This window comes from Pelophylax lessonae (assembly GCF_965119305.1).
Source record: "Pelophylax lessonae genome assembly, chromosome: 2".
Classification (NCBI taxonomy): domain Eukaryota; kingdom Metazoa; phylum Chordata; class Amphibia; order Anura; family Ranidae; genus Pelophylax; species Pelophylax lessonae.
Genome location: NC_138769.1, coordinates 80,182,359 through 80,199,632, shown reverse-complemented (window position 1 = coordinate 80,199,632; position 17,274 = coordinate 80,182,359). Strand labels below are relative to the sequence as shown.

General features: G+C 43.4%; 1 protein-coding gene across 1 annotated transcript in view; it reads right to left on the bottom strand.

Annotated features, from left to right (window-relative positions):
• The window catches only part of LOC309546622 (uncharacterized protein), a gene marked incomplete at both ends in the record, with an annotated part of 18,795 nt that extends 3,411 nt beyond the window's left edge, over nt 1-15,384 (bottom strand). Inside the window, 3 exons of the mRNA XM_082246361.1 lie at nt 13,298-13,365; nt 13,706-13,793; nt 15,347-15,384. Coding sequence (XP_082102487.1) covers nt 13,298-13,365; nt 13,706-13,793; nt 15,347-15,384 — 194 coding nt within the window. The remainder of the gene's footprint in view (nt 1-13,297; nt 13,366-13,705; nt 13,794-15,346) is intronic.
• Nucleotides 15,385-17,274: the final 1,890 nt, after the last annotated feature.

Genomic DNA, 17,274 nt, shown 5'->3' with positions numbered 1-17,274 from the left:
ATCATTAGTCATTTAGGTCAACATTGGATCATTCAGAGATCCTCACTGAACTTCTGGAGAGAGTTTGCTGCCCTGAAAGTAAAGGGGCTGAATAATTTTGCACACCCAATTTTTCAGTTTTTTATTTGTTAACAAAGTTTGAAATATCCAATAAATTTCATTCCACTTCATGATTGTGTCCCACTTGTTGTTGATTCTTCACAAAAATTTACAGTTTTATATCTTTATGTTTGAAGCCTGAAATGTGGCAAAAGGTCGCAAAGTTCAAGGGGGCCGAATACTTTCGCAAGGCAGGCACTGTATATATATATATATATATATATATATATATATATATATATATATATATACACACATATATTTATATATATATCTCTATCAAAAAAGACAATTTTTAAGAACTTTTTTTTGTGTGACTAATAGTCCCTGGGTCATGACCCAGAACCCTAGGCACTTTTTAGGGGCATTTATTGGGTTTTAGGGCTTCAAAATTGTGTTTTTTGATTCCATATATATATATATATATATATATATATATATGTATACCCCTAACCCAGAATCTGCATAGTGGGGTCACCCTGGCATAGCAGAGTCAGTTCACCCTAAACTACATTACGGTCACCCTGACATGGAAGAGTTCGGTCACCCTGGTATAGCAGAGTCAGTTCACACTAAACTAGATTACGGTCATCCTGACATGGAAGAGTTCGGTCACCCTGGCATAGCAGAGTCAGTTCACCCTAAACTACACTACGGTCACCCTGACACTTACAACTTTCCCTACAAAAACTAGATTATTGAATCTAACTATAGTGGTATATAGTACCCTAACTACACTGCATATCCCTTTCCTCACACTAATAATTGCAAAATGACACTGGAGCAGCAGGAGTAACAGAAATGCTTCCATTCTATTCCACAGCCTCTCTATTACAGTGCTAGAGATTTGGTGGGGCTATGTTATATACTGGGGGGCGTATTCACTCCTGATTGGCTTCTGGACCCCCTAGTCACTCCAATCGGCTTTTACTGATGTTTCTGGGCCAATCACAGGCTTTTAAAGCCCAGTTCCTGTCCCATTACATTTTGGGCGGTTCTGGTGGCCAAATTCCGAACTTTTACCGCAAAAAGTTCGGAATTCGGCCAAATTTTGAACAGCCAAAGTTCGGGTCGAACCGATGGTCGACCCGAACCGTTCGATCATCCCTACTTAACACCCCCTCCCCGGAACTGGTCATATTGCATTTGGGTATTGACAAATACCCACATCAGTTCCGCCCATGGATCACCCATGATCTCCTGGCAACACGCCTGCTCATACTGAGGAAATTGAAAGCCACCACACCCCTGTCCCTGTCCGAAGTTATTGCACTGTTGAAAATGAACAACCAATTCGAAAAATCACTAGCCATTAACTCCATCTCATTAAAAAAATTCCATAATAATTGGAATTTCTGGGCTAATGAATAATGCATAATTGCTTCTTTATCGTACCATGAGGGGGTCCCCACTCTGCGGTTGGAGACCCAACAGGGCAACCCACGAGCTAGGCCCCCCTCCCTCTATAACCTGGACAGAATCGGATGATCACTAAACTGACCACCCTACCCTCACACTGAGTAACATTGTAGGATCTTACATGTTATATATGCTGTAACGGACCGTTTCAGCAGACAAGGGGTTAAAATCTGTTTAGGCGAAATGCCCCTTTCTGAGAGACAGGCACAGCTACTGCAGAACACCAAACTCCGGAACTGGATACAAAATAGCACTCCAACCTGGAACCTCACGAATAGCTGGTTTTTGATAGAGAGCCAATTATTGAAAAAATTATTGAAATAAAAATGAGATTTCTTTGGATTTAGTGTATGGAGGGTCTAAAAAGTGTACCTGTGAAGTTTCAGCTCTGTAGTATGTCCAGAAAAAAAAGATAATTTTTCTTAGAATTTGGGCGTTTTTGTTTCAGGCGTTTATTGGGCGTTTTTTGGGCGTCTTTGGAGGCAGGCATGACATCTGAACTTCTGTATGGGGTATATATATATATATATATATATATATATATATGTATATATATATATATATATATATATATATATATATATATATATATATATATGGGTGTGCATGTGTGTGTATATATATATGCGTATGTGTATATATATATATATATATATATATATATATATATATATATATATATATATATATATATATATATATATGTGTGTGTATATATATATATATATATATATATATATATATATATATATATATATAGAATCAAAAAACACAATTTTGAAGCCCTAAAACCCAATAAATGCCCCTAAAAAGTACCTAGGGTTCTGGGTCATGCCCCAGGGACTATTAATCACACAAAAAAAAGTTCTTATAAATTGTCGTTTTTGATAGGGATATATATAAATATACTGTATGTGTGTGTATATATATATATATATATATATATATGGAATCAAAAAACACCATTTTGAAGCCCTAAAACCCAATAAATGCCCCTAAAAAGTGCCTAGGGTCCTGGGTCAGGCCCCAGGGACTATTAATCGCACAAAAAAAGTTCTTAAAAATTGTTGTTTTTGATAGAGAGCCAATTATTAAAAAAAAATATTGGAAAAAAAAAAAGAGATTTCTTTGGATTTAGTGTCTGTGTATATATATATATATATATATATATATATATATATATATATATATATATACCCCTATACAGAAGTTCAGATGTCATGCCTGCCTCCAAAGACGCCCAAAAAACGCCTGAAACAAAAACGCCCAGGTGTGTAAGGAGGGTACCACCATCCCTGCGCTACTGAAATTCTAAGAAAAATTACCTTTTTTTTCTGGTTCTGGACATGCTACAGAGCTGAAACTTCACCGGTACACTTTTTAGACCCCCCAGACACTAAATCCAAAGAAATCTCATTTTTTTTTTCAAAAGACAGTGGTCCTTGGGATGTTTAAAGCTTGGGAAATCTTTTTGTATCCAAATCTGGCTTTAAACTTCTCCACAACAGTATCTCCGACCTGCCTGGTGTGTTCCTTGTTCTTCATGATGCTCTCTGCACTTTAAACGGACCTCTGAGACTATCACAGTGCAGGTGCATTTATACGGAGACTTGATTACACACAGGTGGATTCTATTTATCATCATTAGTCATTTAGGTCAACATTGGATCATTCAGAGATCCTCACTGAACTTCTGGAGAGAGTTTGCTGCCCTGAAAGTAAAGGGGCTGAATAATTTTGCACACCCAATTTTTCAGTTTTTTATTTGTTAACAAAGTTTGAAATATCCAATAAATTTCATTCCACTTCATGATTGTGTCCCACTTGTTGTTGATTCTTCACAAAAATTTACAGTTTTATATCTTTATGTTTGAAGCCTGAAATGTGGCAAAAGGTCGCAAAGTTCAAGGGGGCCGAATACTTTCGCAAGGCAGGCACTGTATATATATATATATATATATATATATATATATATATATATATATATATACACACATATATTTATATATATATCTCTATCAAAAAAGACAATTTTTAAGAACTTTTTTTTGTGTGACTAATAGTCCCTGGGTCATGACCCAGAACCCTAGGCACTTTTTAGGGGCATTTATTGGGTTTTAGGGCTTCAAAATTGTGTTTTTTGATTCCATATATATATATATATATATATATATATATGTATACCCCTAACCCAGAATCTGCATAGTGGGGTCACCCTGGCATAGCAGAGTCAGTTCACCCTAAACTACATTACGGTCACCCTGACATGGAAGAGTTCGGTCACCCTGGTATAGCAGAGTCAGTTCACACTAAACTAGATTACGGTCATCCTGACATGGAAGAGTTCGGTCACCCTGGCATAGCAGAGTCAGTTCACCCTAAACTACACTACGGTCACCCTGACACTTACAACTTTCCCTACAAAAACTAGATTATTGAATCTAACTATAGTGGTATATAGTACCCTAACTACACTGCATATCCCTTTCCTCACACTAATAATTGCAAAATGACACTGGAGCAGCAGGAGTAACAGAAATGCTTCCATTCTATTCCACAGCCTCTCTATTACAGTGCTAGAGATTTGGTGGGGCTATGTTATATACTGGGGGGCGTATTCACTCCTGATTGGCTTCTGGACCCCCTAGTCACTCCAATCGGCTTTTACTGATGTTTCTGGGCCAATCACAGGCTTTTAAAGCCCAGTTCCTGTCCCATTACATTTTGGGCGGTTCTGGTGGCCAAATTCCGAACTTTTACCGCAAAAAGTTCGGAATTCGGCCAAATTTTGAACAGCCAAAGTTCGGGTCGAACCGATGGTCGACCCGAACCGTTCGATCATCCCTACTTAACACCCCCTCCCCGGAACTGGTCATATTGCATTTGGGTATTGACAAATACCCACATCAGTTCCGCCCATGGATCACCCATGATCTCCTGGCAACACGCCTGCTCATACTGAGGAAATTGAAAGCCACCACACCCCTGTCCCTGTCCGAAGTTATTGCACTGTTGAAAATGAACAACCAATTCGAAAAATCACTAGCCATTAACTCCATCTCATTAAAAAAATTCCATAATAATTGGAATTTCTGGGCTAATGAATAATGCATAATTGCTTCTTTATCGTACCATGAGGGGGTCCCCACTCTGCGGTTGGAGACCCAACAGGGCAACCCACGAGCTAGGCCCCCCTCCCTCTATAACCTGGACAGAATCGGATGATCACTAAACTGACCACCCTACCCTCACACTGAGTAACATTGTAGGATCTTACATGTTATATATGCTGTAACGGACCGTTTCAGCAGACAAGGGGTTAAAATCTGTTTAGGCGAAATGCCCCTTTCTGAGAGACAGGCACAGCTACTGCAGAACACCAAACTCCGGAACTGGATACAAAATAGCACTCCAACCTGGAACCTCACGAATAGCTGCTAGCAGACGAACAGGAAAAGCATACATCAGCTTACACTCCTAGCAATCAGTCTCCAACAGCATACAGTGAATCCCCCCAAGAACGAGACAAAGCTCCGAGTTGAGGGTAAAACAGGAACAACATTTATTGGAAGAACACAGCACACTTTTATACAGAATTTGGAACATCCTTCCCCCAACAACCGCTTTCCCATTGGTCAATTGCACAGTACCTGCAGTTGCCAATAAGGTCCTCTCCAGCCATGCAAATGAGGGCTTGAAAATGAGTCAGCAGTGATTGGTCAGATATTTTGACTAGAAGGACTGCCATGCAAATGAGGACTTGAAAATGAGTCAACAGGGATTGGTCCTATACAGAACAATGGTTCCCTAACAAGCCCTCAATACACATTACTCTGAGTGTCAATACATCCCTTAGCAGACAACAGGTGAGGTCATTAGCACACCTGACAATAGGTGAATGGAGAGCCACCTCAGACAGTCCGTCTCCTCAGAACTTCCTGTAATGACCATATTAGGAGTTGACTTCCTGTTCAGAGACCTCATGGCAAATGGGAACAAAAATCTTCATATTACAAGGGAGACATTATTCCTGAATATGACTGTCCCATTTGTAGTAGTCCAAACCATATTTTCAGTGTTCACCACCCTCCTGGTCACCCTGCATCCATAACAGATGCAGGGTGACTTAAACATAAGAAAACCACACAAGGCTGGACATAGTGCCTCCCAACCTCTTTAAAGGAATTTGGGGTCCACAACCCCCATGCCCAAAGTGACTCCTGTCACATATGCCTCATATAAGCAAGCTTATTGTACATCTATTTGTTATGTGGATTTGACGGATACCTGTTTCTCCCCCTTTCTCCTCCTTGTTCCCCTTCTCCTTGGATGACTATTTTCTTTCTTTCTTGTTCAGTCAAGTACCCTCATTACTATGCTATGACCTTTGACACTGTAAAGACTTGTTATGGTGTTGTCTTGTTATTGTCTTGTCTTGTTATTGCAAACTCAATAAAAATAATTTTCAAAAAAAAAAAAAATATTATAAAGTAAAGCTACTAATTGTATATAATTAGTGCTTTTCTCACATTTGCAGTAAGTGTGATTTTTCTCTAAAGAGGAAAAGCCGCACAGCTCCCTCACATGGGCATAAAAGGAGGAGGAAGGGGGTGGCCTTTATAGTGTATAAAATACATTCACCTTTATGGTCTCATATCTTTAATCCATTTCTTCAAATGTATGATCAACTCATTTCTGTGACCCGAATCTCCAACTTTATGGCATTTGTAACTTCCTTTATTTACGCTAATATGAACCTTCTTGTGAGGGGAGTTTGACTCAAAGAAAATGTGGTACAGTACTTAAAGTGGTATTAAAGCTTAATTTTTTCATTTTGTTTTTAAATGACAAGCAAGTTATACTTGCTTTGTGCAGTGGTTTTGAATAGAGCACCTCCGATCCTCTTCTTTTCAGGTCCCCTGCCAGTGCTCCTGGCTCCTCCCCCCTCCCCCTGTTGGATTTTACACACACTGTATATTGTATATTTTTTTGTTAGTAAAAAGGAAGAAAATAAATGTGTTTCCTCAAGAAACCAAGCAAGTGCTAATTATGTAAGAAGGTGACAGGGTCTTTTTACATGCATATATGAATAGTGGGTGCAGAGCACACCCGTAATTCCTCAGGAATCTTTTCAAGATAAAACCAGTGAATAAGTGAATAAACAAGATGCTTAAAACATTTTCTGAACATAGACAGTATCCAAAGGTTGCAAAGGAAGCATGGGAATTAATTTCCATGATTTAGGAAATAATTATTGGATTATACTGCCTAGAGTGCAATAGTTAATTCTGACCACAACATACAGAATAAGGAACATACAAGACAAACATTGCACCTTGTGATATACAGTATCTTACAAAAGTGAGTACACCCCTCACATTTTTGTAAATATCTTATTATATCTTTTCATGTGACAACACTGAAGAAATGACACTTTGCTACAATGTGAGTGTACAGCTAGTGTAGTGAGTGTACAGCTTGTATAACAGTGTAAATTTGCTATCCCCTCAAAATAACTCAACACAGACATTAATGTCTAAACCTCTGGCAACAAAAGTGAGTACACCTCTAAGTGGAAATGTCCATATTGGGCCCTAAGTGTCAATATTTTATGTGGCCACCTTTTTTCCAGCACTCCTTAAACCCTATTGGGCATGGAGTTCACCAGAGCTTCACAGATTGCCACTGGAGTCCTCTTCCACTCCTCCATGACGACATCACGGAGCTGGTGGATGTTAAAGACCTTGCACTCCTCCACCTTCCATTTGAGGATGCCCCACAGATGGTCAATAGGGTTTAGGTCTGGAGACATGCTTGGCTAGTCCATCACTTTTACCCTCAGCTTCTTTAGCAAGGCAGTGGTCATCTTGGAAGTGTGTTCGGGGTCATTATAATGTTGAAATATTGCCCTGCGGCCCAATCTTCCTGAAAGGAGAGGATCATGCTCTGCTTCTTTTTTTTTTTTTTTACTCTGCTTCAGTATGTGACAGTACATGTTGGCATTCATGGTTCCCTCAATGAACTGTAGCTCCGTAGTACAGCACTCATGCAGTCCCAGATAATGACACTCCCACCACCATGCTTGACTGTAGGCAAGACACATTTGTCTTTATACTCCTCACCTGGTATCCGCCACACACGCTTGACACCATCTGAACCAAATAAGTTTATCTTGGTCCCATCAGACCACAGGACATGGTTCCAGTAATCAATGTCATTAGTCTGCTTGTCTTCAGCAAACTGTTTGCGGGCTTTCTTGGGTATCATCTTTAGAAACGGCTTCCTTCTGGGACGACAACCATGCAGACCAATTAGATGCAGTGTGCAGTGTATGGTCTGAGCACTGATAGGCTGACCTCCACCCCTTCAACCTTTGCAGCAATGTTGGCAGCACTCATATGTCTACTTCCCAAAGACAAACTCTGGATATGACATTGAGCACTTGCACTGAACTTTTTTGGAACCTGTCCAGTTAAACCACTGTATGGTCTTGGCCACCATGCTGCAGCTCAGTTTCAGGGTCTCGGCAAACTTCTTATAGCCTAGGTCATCTTTATGTAGAGCATCAATTCTTTTTTTTCAGATCCTCAGAGAGTTCTTTGCCATGAGGTGCCATGTTGATCTTCCGGTGGCCGGTATGAAAGACACCAAATTGAACACACCTGCTCCCCATTCACACCTGAGACCTTGTAACACTAACGAGTCACATGACACCAGGGAAGGAAAATGGCTAATTGGGACCAATTTGGACATTTTCACTTAGGGGTGTACTCACTTTTGTTGCCAGCGGTTTAGACATTAATGGCTGTGTGTTGAGTTATTTTGAGGGGACAGCAAATTTACACTGTTATACAAGGTTTATACTCACTACACTAGCTGTACACTCACATTGTAGCAAAGTGTCATTTCTTCAGTGTTGTTACATGAAAATATATAATAAAATATTTACAAAAATTAGAACGGTGTACTCACTTTTGTGAGATACTGTAAATGAACTTAATGTTGGGATTTTGGTGCACAGTGACTTAAATGGTATGGTATTTTGCGGGTGAAGATGGACAAATGCACTCACATGGGATAAGATCTTTACAAGCAAAATAGATGTACCAAAGGATATTCCCCCTGCAACTCCCGCCACCGCCGCTGACTCCACAGCACCGCAGAAGCTCGGATGCCTCCGTAGCCGACTTCCTGGTTGGACGGACGAAATAGATGTACCAAAGGATATTCCCCCTGCAACTCCCGCCACCGCCGCTGACTCCACCGCACCGCAGAAGCTCGGATGCCTCCGTAGCCGACTTCCTGGTTGGACGTACGTGTCGTCAGCGTGACGTATGACGCTGTACAGGGTTGCCTAGGTAGCCGTGTGCTCACGTTCTGACGCGTTTCGTCATCACGGACTTCAACTGAGGACATCTATTTCGCTTGTAAAGATCTTATCCCATGTGAGTGCAATCTTTTTTATTCATAAACTATCGGTTTGGTACATGTTACGCTATGGGCCCCTTTATTTTCATTTTCATGAGTACATGATGAACCGTGGATCCTGAGTGTTGAGCTGATACCTGGACCTGGACGTGGAGCGGTGTTTGACCACGGATGATCACTTGGTTTTTTTTTTCATAAGGCGGTTGATCCTTTGAATGAGGGTACGTGTTCATTACCTAGGGGAGCACGTCGGTGTGGTGAAGGCTCTGTTTGGTGTTTAACGAATAGAGGAGTGTTTTACTTTTTGGGACTATTCCATACTATTTTTCCATCACTGGGAATAAGAGACTTTCACATCTATCGTTGCATATTGGTTTACCATTATGATATTAAGATTGCTAATATATGTTATATCTGATCACATTCATTTGTTTGAATATAGATATATTCGTTTCTCTTGTTATTAAGAGGCATTAGCGCTGCTAGTGCTTATATAGGCAAGTTTTATATACGCACCTTTTATTATATTATTTACATTATAGCAGCAGCTTTTGGTTCAAATAATGTCAGTGATCTAATTCAGTATTTTGTTCACTCATCCTCACAGGCTAATTATCCCTGGTGTGGGGTTGTATTTATTTAAGCGCTGAGTGGGTTAAACAGGGCTTTGCCCCGAGTTTTACTCCTTGTTTTCCATATATGTACCTGGTACCCTCCATAATGCCCGCATAATATTCTCAGCATACTTTTAGGTGGTTTCTCTTGTTACTTTCCAAACTGCTATAAAAAAAAGTTCTATTGATTTTTGCAAGGTGATCCTTTTAAAGATACCCTTTCCAGAGTTCTTATCCTTTCTCTGTCATTATAATCTGGTAAGTCACTAATATGTAACTCATACAGTATGTAGTTTGCTGCATGTTTATTCAAGGTCAGAGACACACTAGACCCCTAGTGTCCAGCCTACAGCTTTAGGGACTACATGTTCTTTTGGTAGTTGTTGTCTAGGCCTCATACCCTGGTCAGCATTGACTTGTACGGGACTGCAATGGCAATTATCTCTAGCAGTCTATTGCATCATGTTCCTGGTATATCCACAGACAGGCTTCTGTAGTTTTACATATAATAAACATTAGGTGTGGCCCTTTTAGTGATGCCAGGGGCTGCCGTTGAGGCCCCCTATATCTGGAAAACTAGACAGTGAAGTCAGATTAAAGAGGGAAGCCCTGGGGCCTGCATCTTATCAATGGCAGTTTCTACATTTCTCTCTGCAAAAATGTACTTTATATTAAAAATTCTATGCTAGTGTTTTTGTAGACTTATGCTATCAGTAAGATCTGTGCAGGAAAGTTTTACCTTGAAGAGGTCACCCTAAGAACACATTTCTTTTTTCTAAATAGTCTTTTACAATATGCACAATTTCAGCCATTGTAATACCTTGATTGACATGTACTACATTAAGTACGGTGTGCTTTTGTAAAAGTCGCAAATTCAAACTATTCATTTATATGCAAAGTACATTTGTTCAGATGGAACAGTGTTCAAGGAAACCTTCAAAATGGAATAAAGCTTTCTGTCTATGACTTACATGAATGCAAGCACCAAACCAAGGTTATATGTACAGAACTCTGGGCTTTTTTTTCAGACAACTGATTTTACACATATAACACAATGGTTTTTCACACAAAAAAAAAAGTGTTTCCTCAAGAAACCAAGCAAGTGCTTGCTATATAAGAAGGTGACAGGGTCGCTTTGCATACCTATGTGACCAGTGAATGCAGAATACACCCATAATTCCTTCGAAATCCATTCAATTAGTGAATAAACATTCATATAATAATAAAACATTCATATAATAATAAAAAATTACATGTTGGAAACATTTCTAAATGTGAACTGTAGCAGTATAGAAATACAAATGAATGCATTTGCATAGGGTAGGGAATAATTGTCGGATTACAATGCGTAGAGTGCAATGGTTAATTCTGACCACAGCCTACAGAATCAGGGGCATACAAGTGAAAAATTGCACTCTTTGATGTAAATGAACTGACTTGTGTTAAGATTTTATTGTACAGTGACTTCAATAGCCTCAACTTGGTTATCTTCTTGTTATGCCTCTCTTTATTGTTTTCAATATGTGAACGTGACATTATTTCTGGTATGAACCAAGTGTGTAAATACTCTGTGTAGCCAAATACTGGGCTACAGCAATATGGAGATGGAGACATTGCTTTATGATTGCCTCTGCTGTTATGCTGCACCATCCTCCTCCCGCCAGCGGGGGGGGGGAGCTAAAGCCAAGCAAGCCCATTAACTTCTATGCAGAGAGCTAAGAATCCTGGGAGTTGTAGTTCGAGAAGGCAGCCACTATATTGGTTACACTACAGATCCCAATAGACACTGAGCAGTAGGAGGAGTGGAGAGATGATTTTTAATAAACTACCAAGTTCTTCCTCTTGGCTCCGAGGGAGATAGCGAGAGCACCTCTGTCTGAATATGTGCCTGCCAGCTAGAGACCTAGCTTGAGACAGGGAGTGAGGACATCTGGCGCAGTGCAGCCCTGCCCACATCACAGCACCTGCATTACTTCTGCAGGGAGACTGGAGTGTCCACTCGCCCTCTTCTTCCATTCTTCTCCACCATTGATCACCAGAGGCTTTTAGGGAGAGACCAGGGGGGCCCCCCACTATAGCAAGGGCTATTCCCCTATTGCTGCTACTGCTGGCAGGGAATGAGCCACTCAGAGCAGGACACCAGGTGTAATAAAATCCATAACACACCCATACTGCACCCTATACCACACTTATTCCAAACCTACACTGCGCCTATACCACCCCTATACTGCACTTTACCTAAACTTTACCACATCTGAACCACATCTACCTTGCCCTGTGCCAAGACTATACCATGCCTATACTGAATGCAAGCAACTGGGCAGTCGTTAAGTGCACTCCCACTCTTAAAAGGCCCCAATGATAGCTGGCAAAAGAAGATCTAAAATGGTAAAAGGCTTCAAGGTTAATGAAGGGTGTATAATATTTATCATTTTGGAAAAAAAAAAAAAATATCTATCATAGGTGTATTTTAAATGATAGAGACAGAATATTAACCAAAAATCCAGTAAAAACACATAAAACAAATGCTATTAATTTGCAGTTCAGTGAGTGAAATAAGTATTTAATCCCCAAGAAAAAAATGACTTAGTACTTGGTGGAGAAACCCTTGTTGGCAAGCCCAGAGGTAGGACATTTTTTGTAGTTAGTGACCAGGTTTGCAGACTGGTTAGGCCACTCCATGTCCTTACTGTTCTTCTTTTTGAGCCACTCCTTTGTTGTCTTGGCGGTATGTTTTGGGTCATTGTCATGCTGGAAGACCCATCCATGACCATCTTCAGTGTTCTGGCTTAGGGAAGAATGTTCTCATCCAATATTTTACAATACATGGCCGCATCCATTGGCCCCTCAATGTGGCAGAGTGGGTCTGTGCCTTTAGCAGAGAAACAGCCCCAAAGCATAATGTTTCCACCTCCGTGCTTGACTGTAGGGATGGTGTTCTTAGGGTCACATTCACCATTTTTCTTCCTCCAAACATGGCGAGTCGAGTTAATGCCAAAGACCTCAATTTTGGTCTCAGCACTTTCTACCAATCCGGCTGGTCAATAGGGGACGCAGGAGACTGGACCAATCAGAGCGTCCGACGTTGTAGGGGCGGTGCTTGGGCGGGGCGTCACTCTCTGCTTCCCGTCGCCTCACCCCAGAGCCCAGCAGAAGCCTTTGTCTCTCATCTGGGCTGGAGTGATCTGTGACTGTGAGACTGCATCGATTTCAACTCAGAGTCAGCATTGATCATCTTGGACTTGGTAAGCATGTGGGACTTTTACTAGGGGACAGGGCCGCCATCAGGGGGGTACAGCCCATACACTTGCATCTGGACAGGCCCGGCAAGGATGGGAGAAGGCGGGGTGGGGTGAGGTGCTCCATGACTGCCCTGGCTTTCTGAGTGCGAGGCGGCAGCTGCTGCTGCTGCTCTGTGTCATTGAGCTCACATCGGGCTCTTTGCTGCCACCTCTGGCTACCTCCTGCATTTGCACTCCTCATCTGTGCTGCCTGTATTGTATCCCGGGCTGCAGCTCCTCTCTGTGTCACAGACAGATGTGGAAACAAGAGCTGAAGCTAGGATGACCACCTTACAAGTAAGGGCTGTTGTACAAGAGAAGGGGGGGTGGGGTTGGTTGTGTACATGTGTCTGTATGTACATGTGTGTGTGTACACATCTGTGTGTGTACGTGTGTCTGTGTGTGTGTGTACATGTCTGTGTGTGCACATGGGGGTGGGGGTGTGTCTGTGAGAACCTGTGTATGTGTGTGTGTGTGTGTGTGTGTGTGCGCGTACATGTCAAGGAGTGTACATGTCTGTGTGTGTGTGTGTCCATGTCTGTGTGTGTATATATCTGTGAGTGTACATGTGTGTGTGCATGTGACTGCGTGTGTGTATACATGTCTGTGAGTGTACGTATATGTGTGTGTGTGTGTGTGTGTGTGTGCGTACATGTCTGTGAGTGTACATGTGTGTGCGTACATGTGTGTGTGTGTGTGTGTCTGTGAGTGTGTCTGTGAGTGTACATGTGTGTGTGTGTGCGTACATGTCTGTGAGTGTACATGTGTGTGTACACATGTTTGTGTGTGTGTGTGTGTGCGTACATGTGTGTGTGTGTATGTGTGTCTGTGAGCGTACGTGTGTGTGTGTATATATCTGTGAGTGTATGTGTGTGTGTGTGTGTACATGTGACTGTGTGTGTGTGTGTGTGTACATGTCTGTGAGTGTACGTTTGTGTGTGTGCATACATGTCTGTGTGTGTGTATATATCTGTGAGTGTACGTGTGTGTGTGTGTGTAAACGTGACTGTGTGTGTGCATGTGTGCGTACATGTGTGTGTGAAAGGGGCTGAGTGCGTACAGGTGTGAGGGGGGCTGAGTGCGTACAGGTGTGAGGGGGGGCTGAGTGCGTACAGGTGTGAGGGGAGCTGAGTGTGTACAGGTGTGAGGGGGAGCTGAGTGCGTACAGGTGTGAGGGGGGCTGAGTGCATACAGGTGTGACGGGGGGCTGAGTGCGTACAGGTGTGAGGGAGGGCTGAGTGCGTACAGGTGTGAGGGGGAGCTGAGTGCGTACAGGTGTGAGGGGGGCTGAGTGCGTAGAGGTGTGAGGGGGGGCTGAGTGCGTAGAGGTGTGAGGGGGGCTGAGTGCGTACAGGTGTGAGGGGGAGCTGAGTGCGTACAGGTGTGAGGGGGAGCTGAGTGTGTACAGGTGTGAGGGGGAGCTGAGTGCGTACAGGTGTGAGGGGGGGCTGAGTGCGTACAGGTGTGAGGGGGGCTGAGTGCGTACAGGTGTGAGGGGGGCTGCGTGCATACAGGTGTGAGGGGGAGCTGAGTGCATACAGGTGTGAGGGGAGGCTGAGTGCGTACAGGTGTGAGGGGAGGCTGAGTGCGTACAGGTGTGAGGGGGGGCTGAGTGCGTACAGGTGTGAGGGGAGGCTGAGTGCGTACAGGTGTGAGGGGGGGGCTGAGTGCGTACAGGTGCGCAGACTGAATGCAATACATCCCTGAGAACAGCTGATGCCGGTCTGGCAATAACGCAAGATTTTGTCACTAGGCGAATGGCAAGGACTGATGGGATACACGACGGTGTTATCCCAGGAGCCCTTGTGAATCGCCTAGTGGAGTAATCGTCTATAGGCGGCAGGACCCGGAAGTGCGGATGAATAAAAAATAAAAAAATAGTTTGCATTGGTAAAAGCATATTTAAATGGGATTACATATATCTCAACGTAATAATTGGGTGGAACTCCACTTTAATATTCCATAAACCAAAAGTGCAGTGCAATTTTAAAATTAATAGTAAAGTCCAAAAGATCCAAGAAGTGCAGGTGGTCACGCAATTTTTTACCGTGTTTTTTGCCGCGAAGCAATGCCTATTACATTTTTCTTTTTTGCGCCCCCCCAAAAAATTTTGAGCACCAGCCGCCACTGTTCATTGGCATGACTGTACATGTGCCTTCTTGAGGAGGGGGATTTGCCGTGTTTGGAGGAAAAAAAATGCTGACTATAACCCTAAGAACACCATCCCTTAAAAAGGGGGTGCATTTAGCGCCCACTTGCTTGGGATTATGGCCACCTTCAATATAGCTTCAGGAATAGCCGTAGGTTTAGTGGGATGGTTGCAGGTGGGCTATTATAGGGTTAATTCTACCTTTAGGAGCTGAGGCAGGTATCAGCCAATGGGGTAATTAGAGGCTTTTAGAAGACAGGTGCAAGGTGTTATAAGGAAGTGCCTGTGCCCTGCTTCCTCCTTTTGCATCCGAAGAGCAAGAAGGAAAGTTCAGCAGGAAGGAAAGTTCCATATACAGCATTCCCTGAAGTTTTACTTCCTTACCTGGGGTCATGGAAGACTTGCTGAAGCAGTTAATTCAGAAGGCAGAAGGAGCCGGTGGAGAAGAATGGCTGCGGCGGTGTCTGTCTTTCTCCACAGACACTGAAGTACAGCAGGCTTCACAGGCAGCCGGGAGCATGAGAGACTGCGGCGTGGCGTCCCCCCCCCCCCTCCCACTCAGGAGTCTTTGCAAGCAGGGCAGGAGCCAGGACTGAACCCCCGAGCGCTGAGGAGTCGGGCGCCGGGGAGAAGACAGCGCCATGTGGAGGGAGGCGAGCGGGAAGCGGACCGGCCGGTCAGTGGACAGGACACTGGAAAGACAGGGGCGTGCGTCCGCCGCCCTGAGAAGAAGAGGAGAGCGGTCTCGCAGTCTCCTAGAAGAGGAGGAAGAAGCGTAGTGGACACTATGCAGGCGGGTCCCAGCTCGGGAAGAGGGCGCCATCTGGTGGCCAGAGAAGTTACTGCAGCGCCTGTTAACTCCTTACTGGAAGAAAAAAATACATCTCCATTCATTTACCAGGCTCAGGGAGCAGTGGCTGATAAGGGGCTGCTGGAGGAGGCGGCTGGACAAGAGGCTGTTTCACCTCCAGCAGCTGGTGAGTCATCACAAATGCAAAATTTATCTGCGTTAATTGCTTCCTTGTCTTCCCTTGTTAACTGTTTGGCTCCTGGCATTGCGGTGGCTGCAAAAGATTTTTCAGCACAGCAATCTCAAAATGAGCCTGTTTTTTCTCCTGCAATGTCTTCTAATGTACCGTTTAAAGACCAGTGTCATTTTAATGCTGAACATGTGTCTACCAGTAATTTTTTCTCTATGGCCCCTGTGACGCAGGTGGGTGGTAGCGTGCCGGAGGCGTGCATGAAGAGCGTTATGCCCTGTGAAATGTCGCCTCTGGGGTACCATCTAAATGTGTCGGTTAAGGAAAAAATTTGGAGGGGTGATTTTGTAGATTTGTTGTCCCTGTTGCCGTCACATAAGGAATTTGCGAAAACGGACAAGAGGGAGGACAAACAGGATGAGGATAGGCGTAGGAGCGCACCTAGGTCTTTCCACAACTGGCTACAGGCATTTTGTATTTTTGCAGGAGTGATGGCGGAAAAGCATCCTGAAAAGTGCGGGGGGTTGTTTCAACACTTAGACCACATCTTGGAAGCCTATAAGAGCTTCGGAGGGTTAGGATGGTATTTTTACGACGAGTCCTTCCGCCAAAAATTGTCGGTACACCCGTCGTTGCAATGGGGTATGAAGGACGTTGGCCTTTGGCTGAATTTGATGGCGCCCCAGAGGCAGGTACCCCCCAAGCAAACGCAGGCGGGCGCTTCGAATATGGCTTACCGCAAGGGTTTTTGCTTTGCTTTCAATGAAAGCCAGTGTAGATGGAATGCTTCCTGCAAGTACAAGCATGAGTGTTCTTTCTGTGCAGGGCCGCACCCGGTGGCTAAGTGCTTTAAGAAGTCAGCAGTGGGTGGGTCGGTGCTCACACAGAAGGATATTTTTCCTAAAAGCCTGCACGCCAGTGAGGCTGGAAAAAATGCGTCCATGGTTGGACATATACCCAAGCAGGGAGAAAGCACTTTTGCTCACTGAAGGGTTTGAGCGGGGTTTTCCGCTACCTACTTTTGCTGGATCTGGCTGCGTAGGGGTAAAGAATTTGAGATCGGTAGATGTTTTTCCGCAGGTTGTGCGGGACAAAATCTTTAAAGAAATCGAGCATGGAAGGATCTCGGGTCCGTTTGAAAAACCGCCGTTTGTTAATTTTCGTTTATCGCCTTTGGGAGTGGTGCCTAAAAAAGAACCTAATGAGTTTAGGGTCATTCATCACCTGTCCTATCCCAAAGGCGATTCGTTAAATGACGAGATTGATGAAGAATCTTGCTCGGTTTCCTACGCGACGTTTGAAGA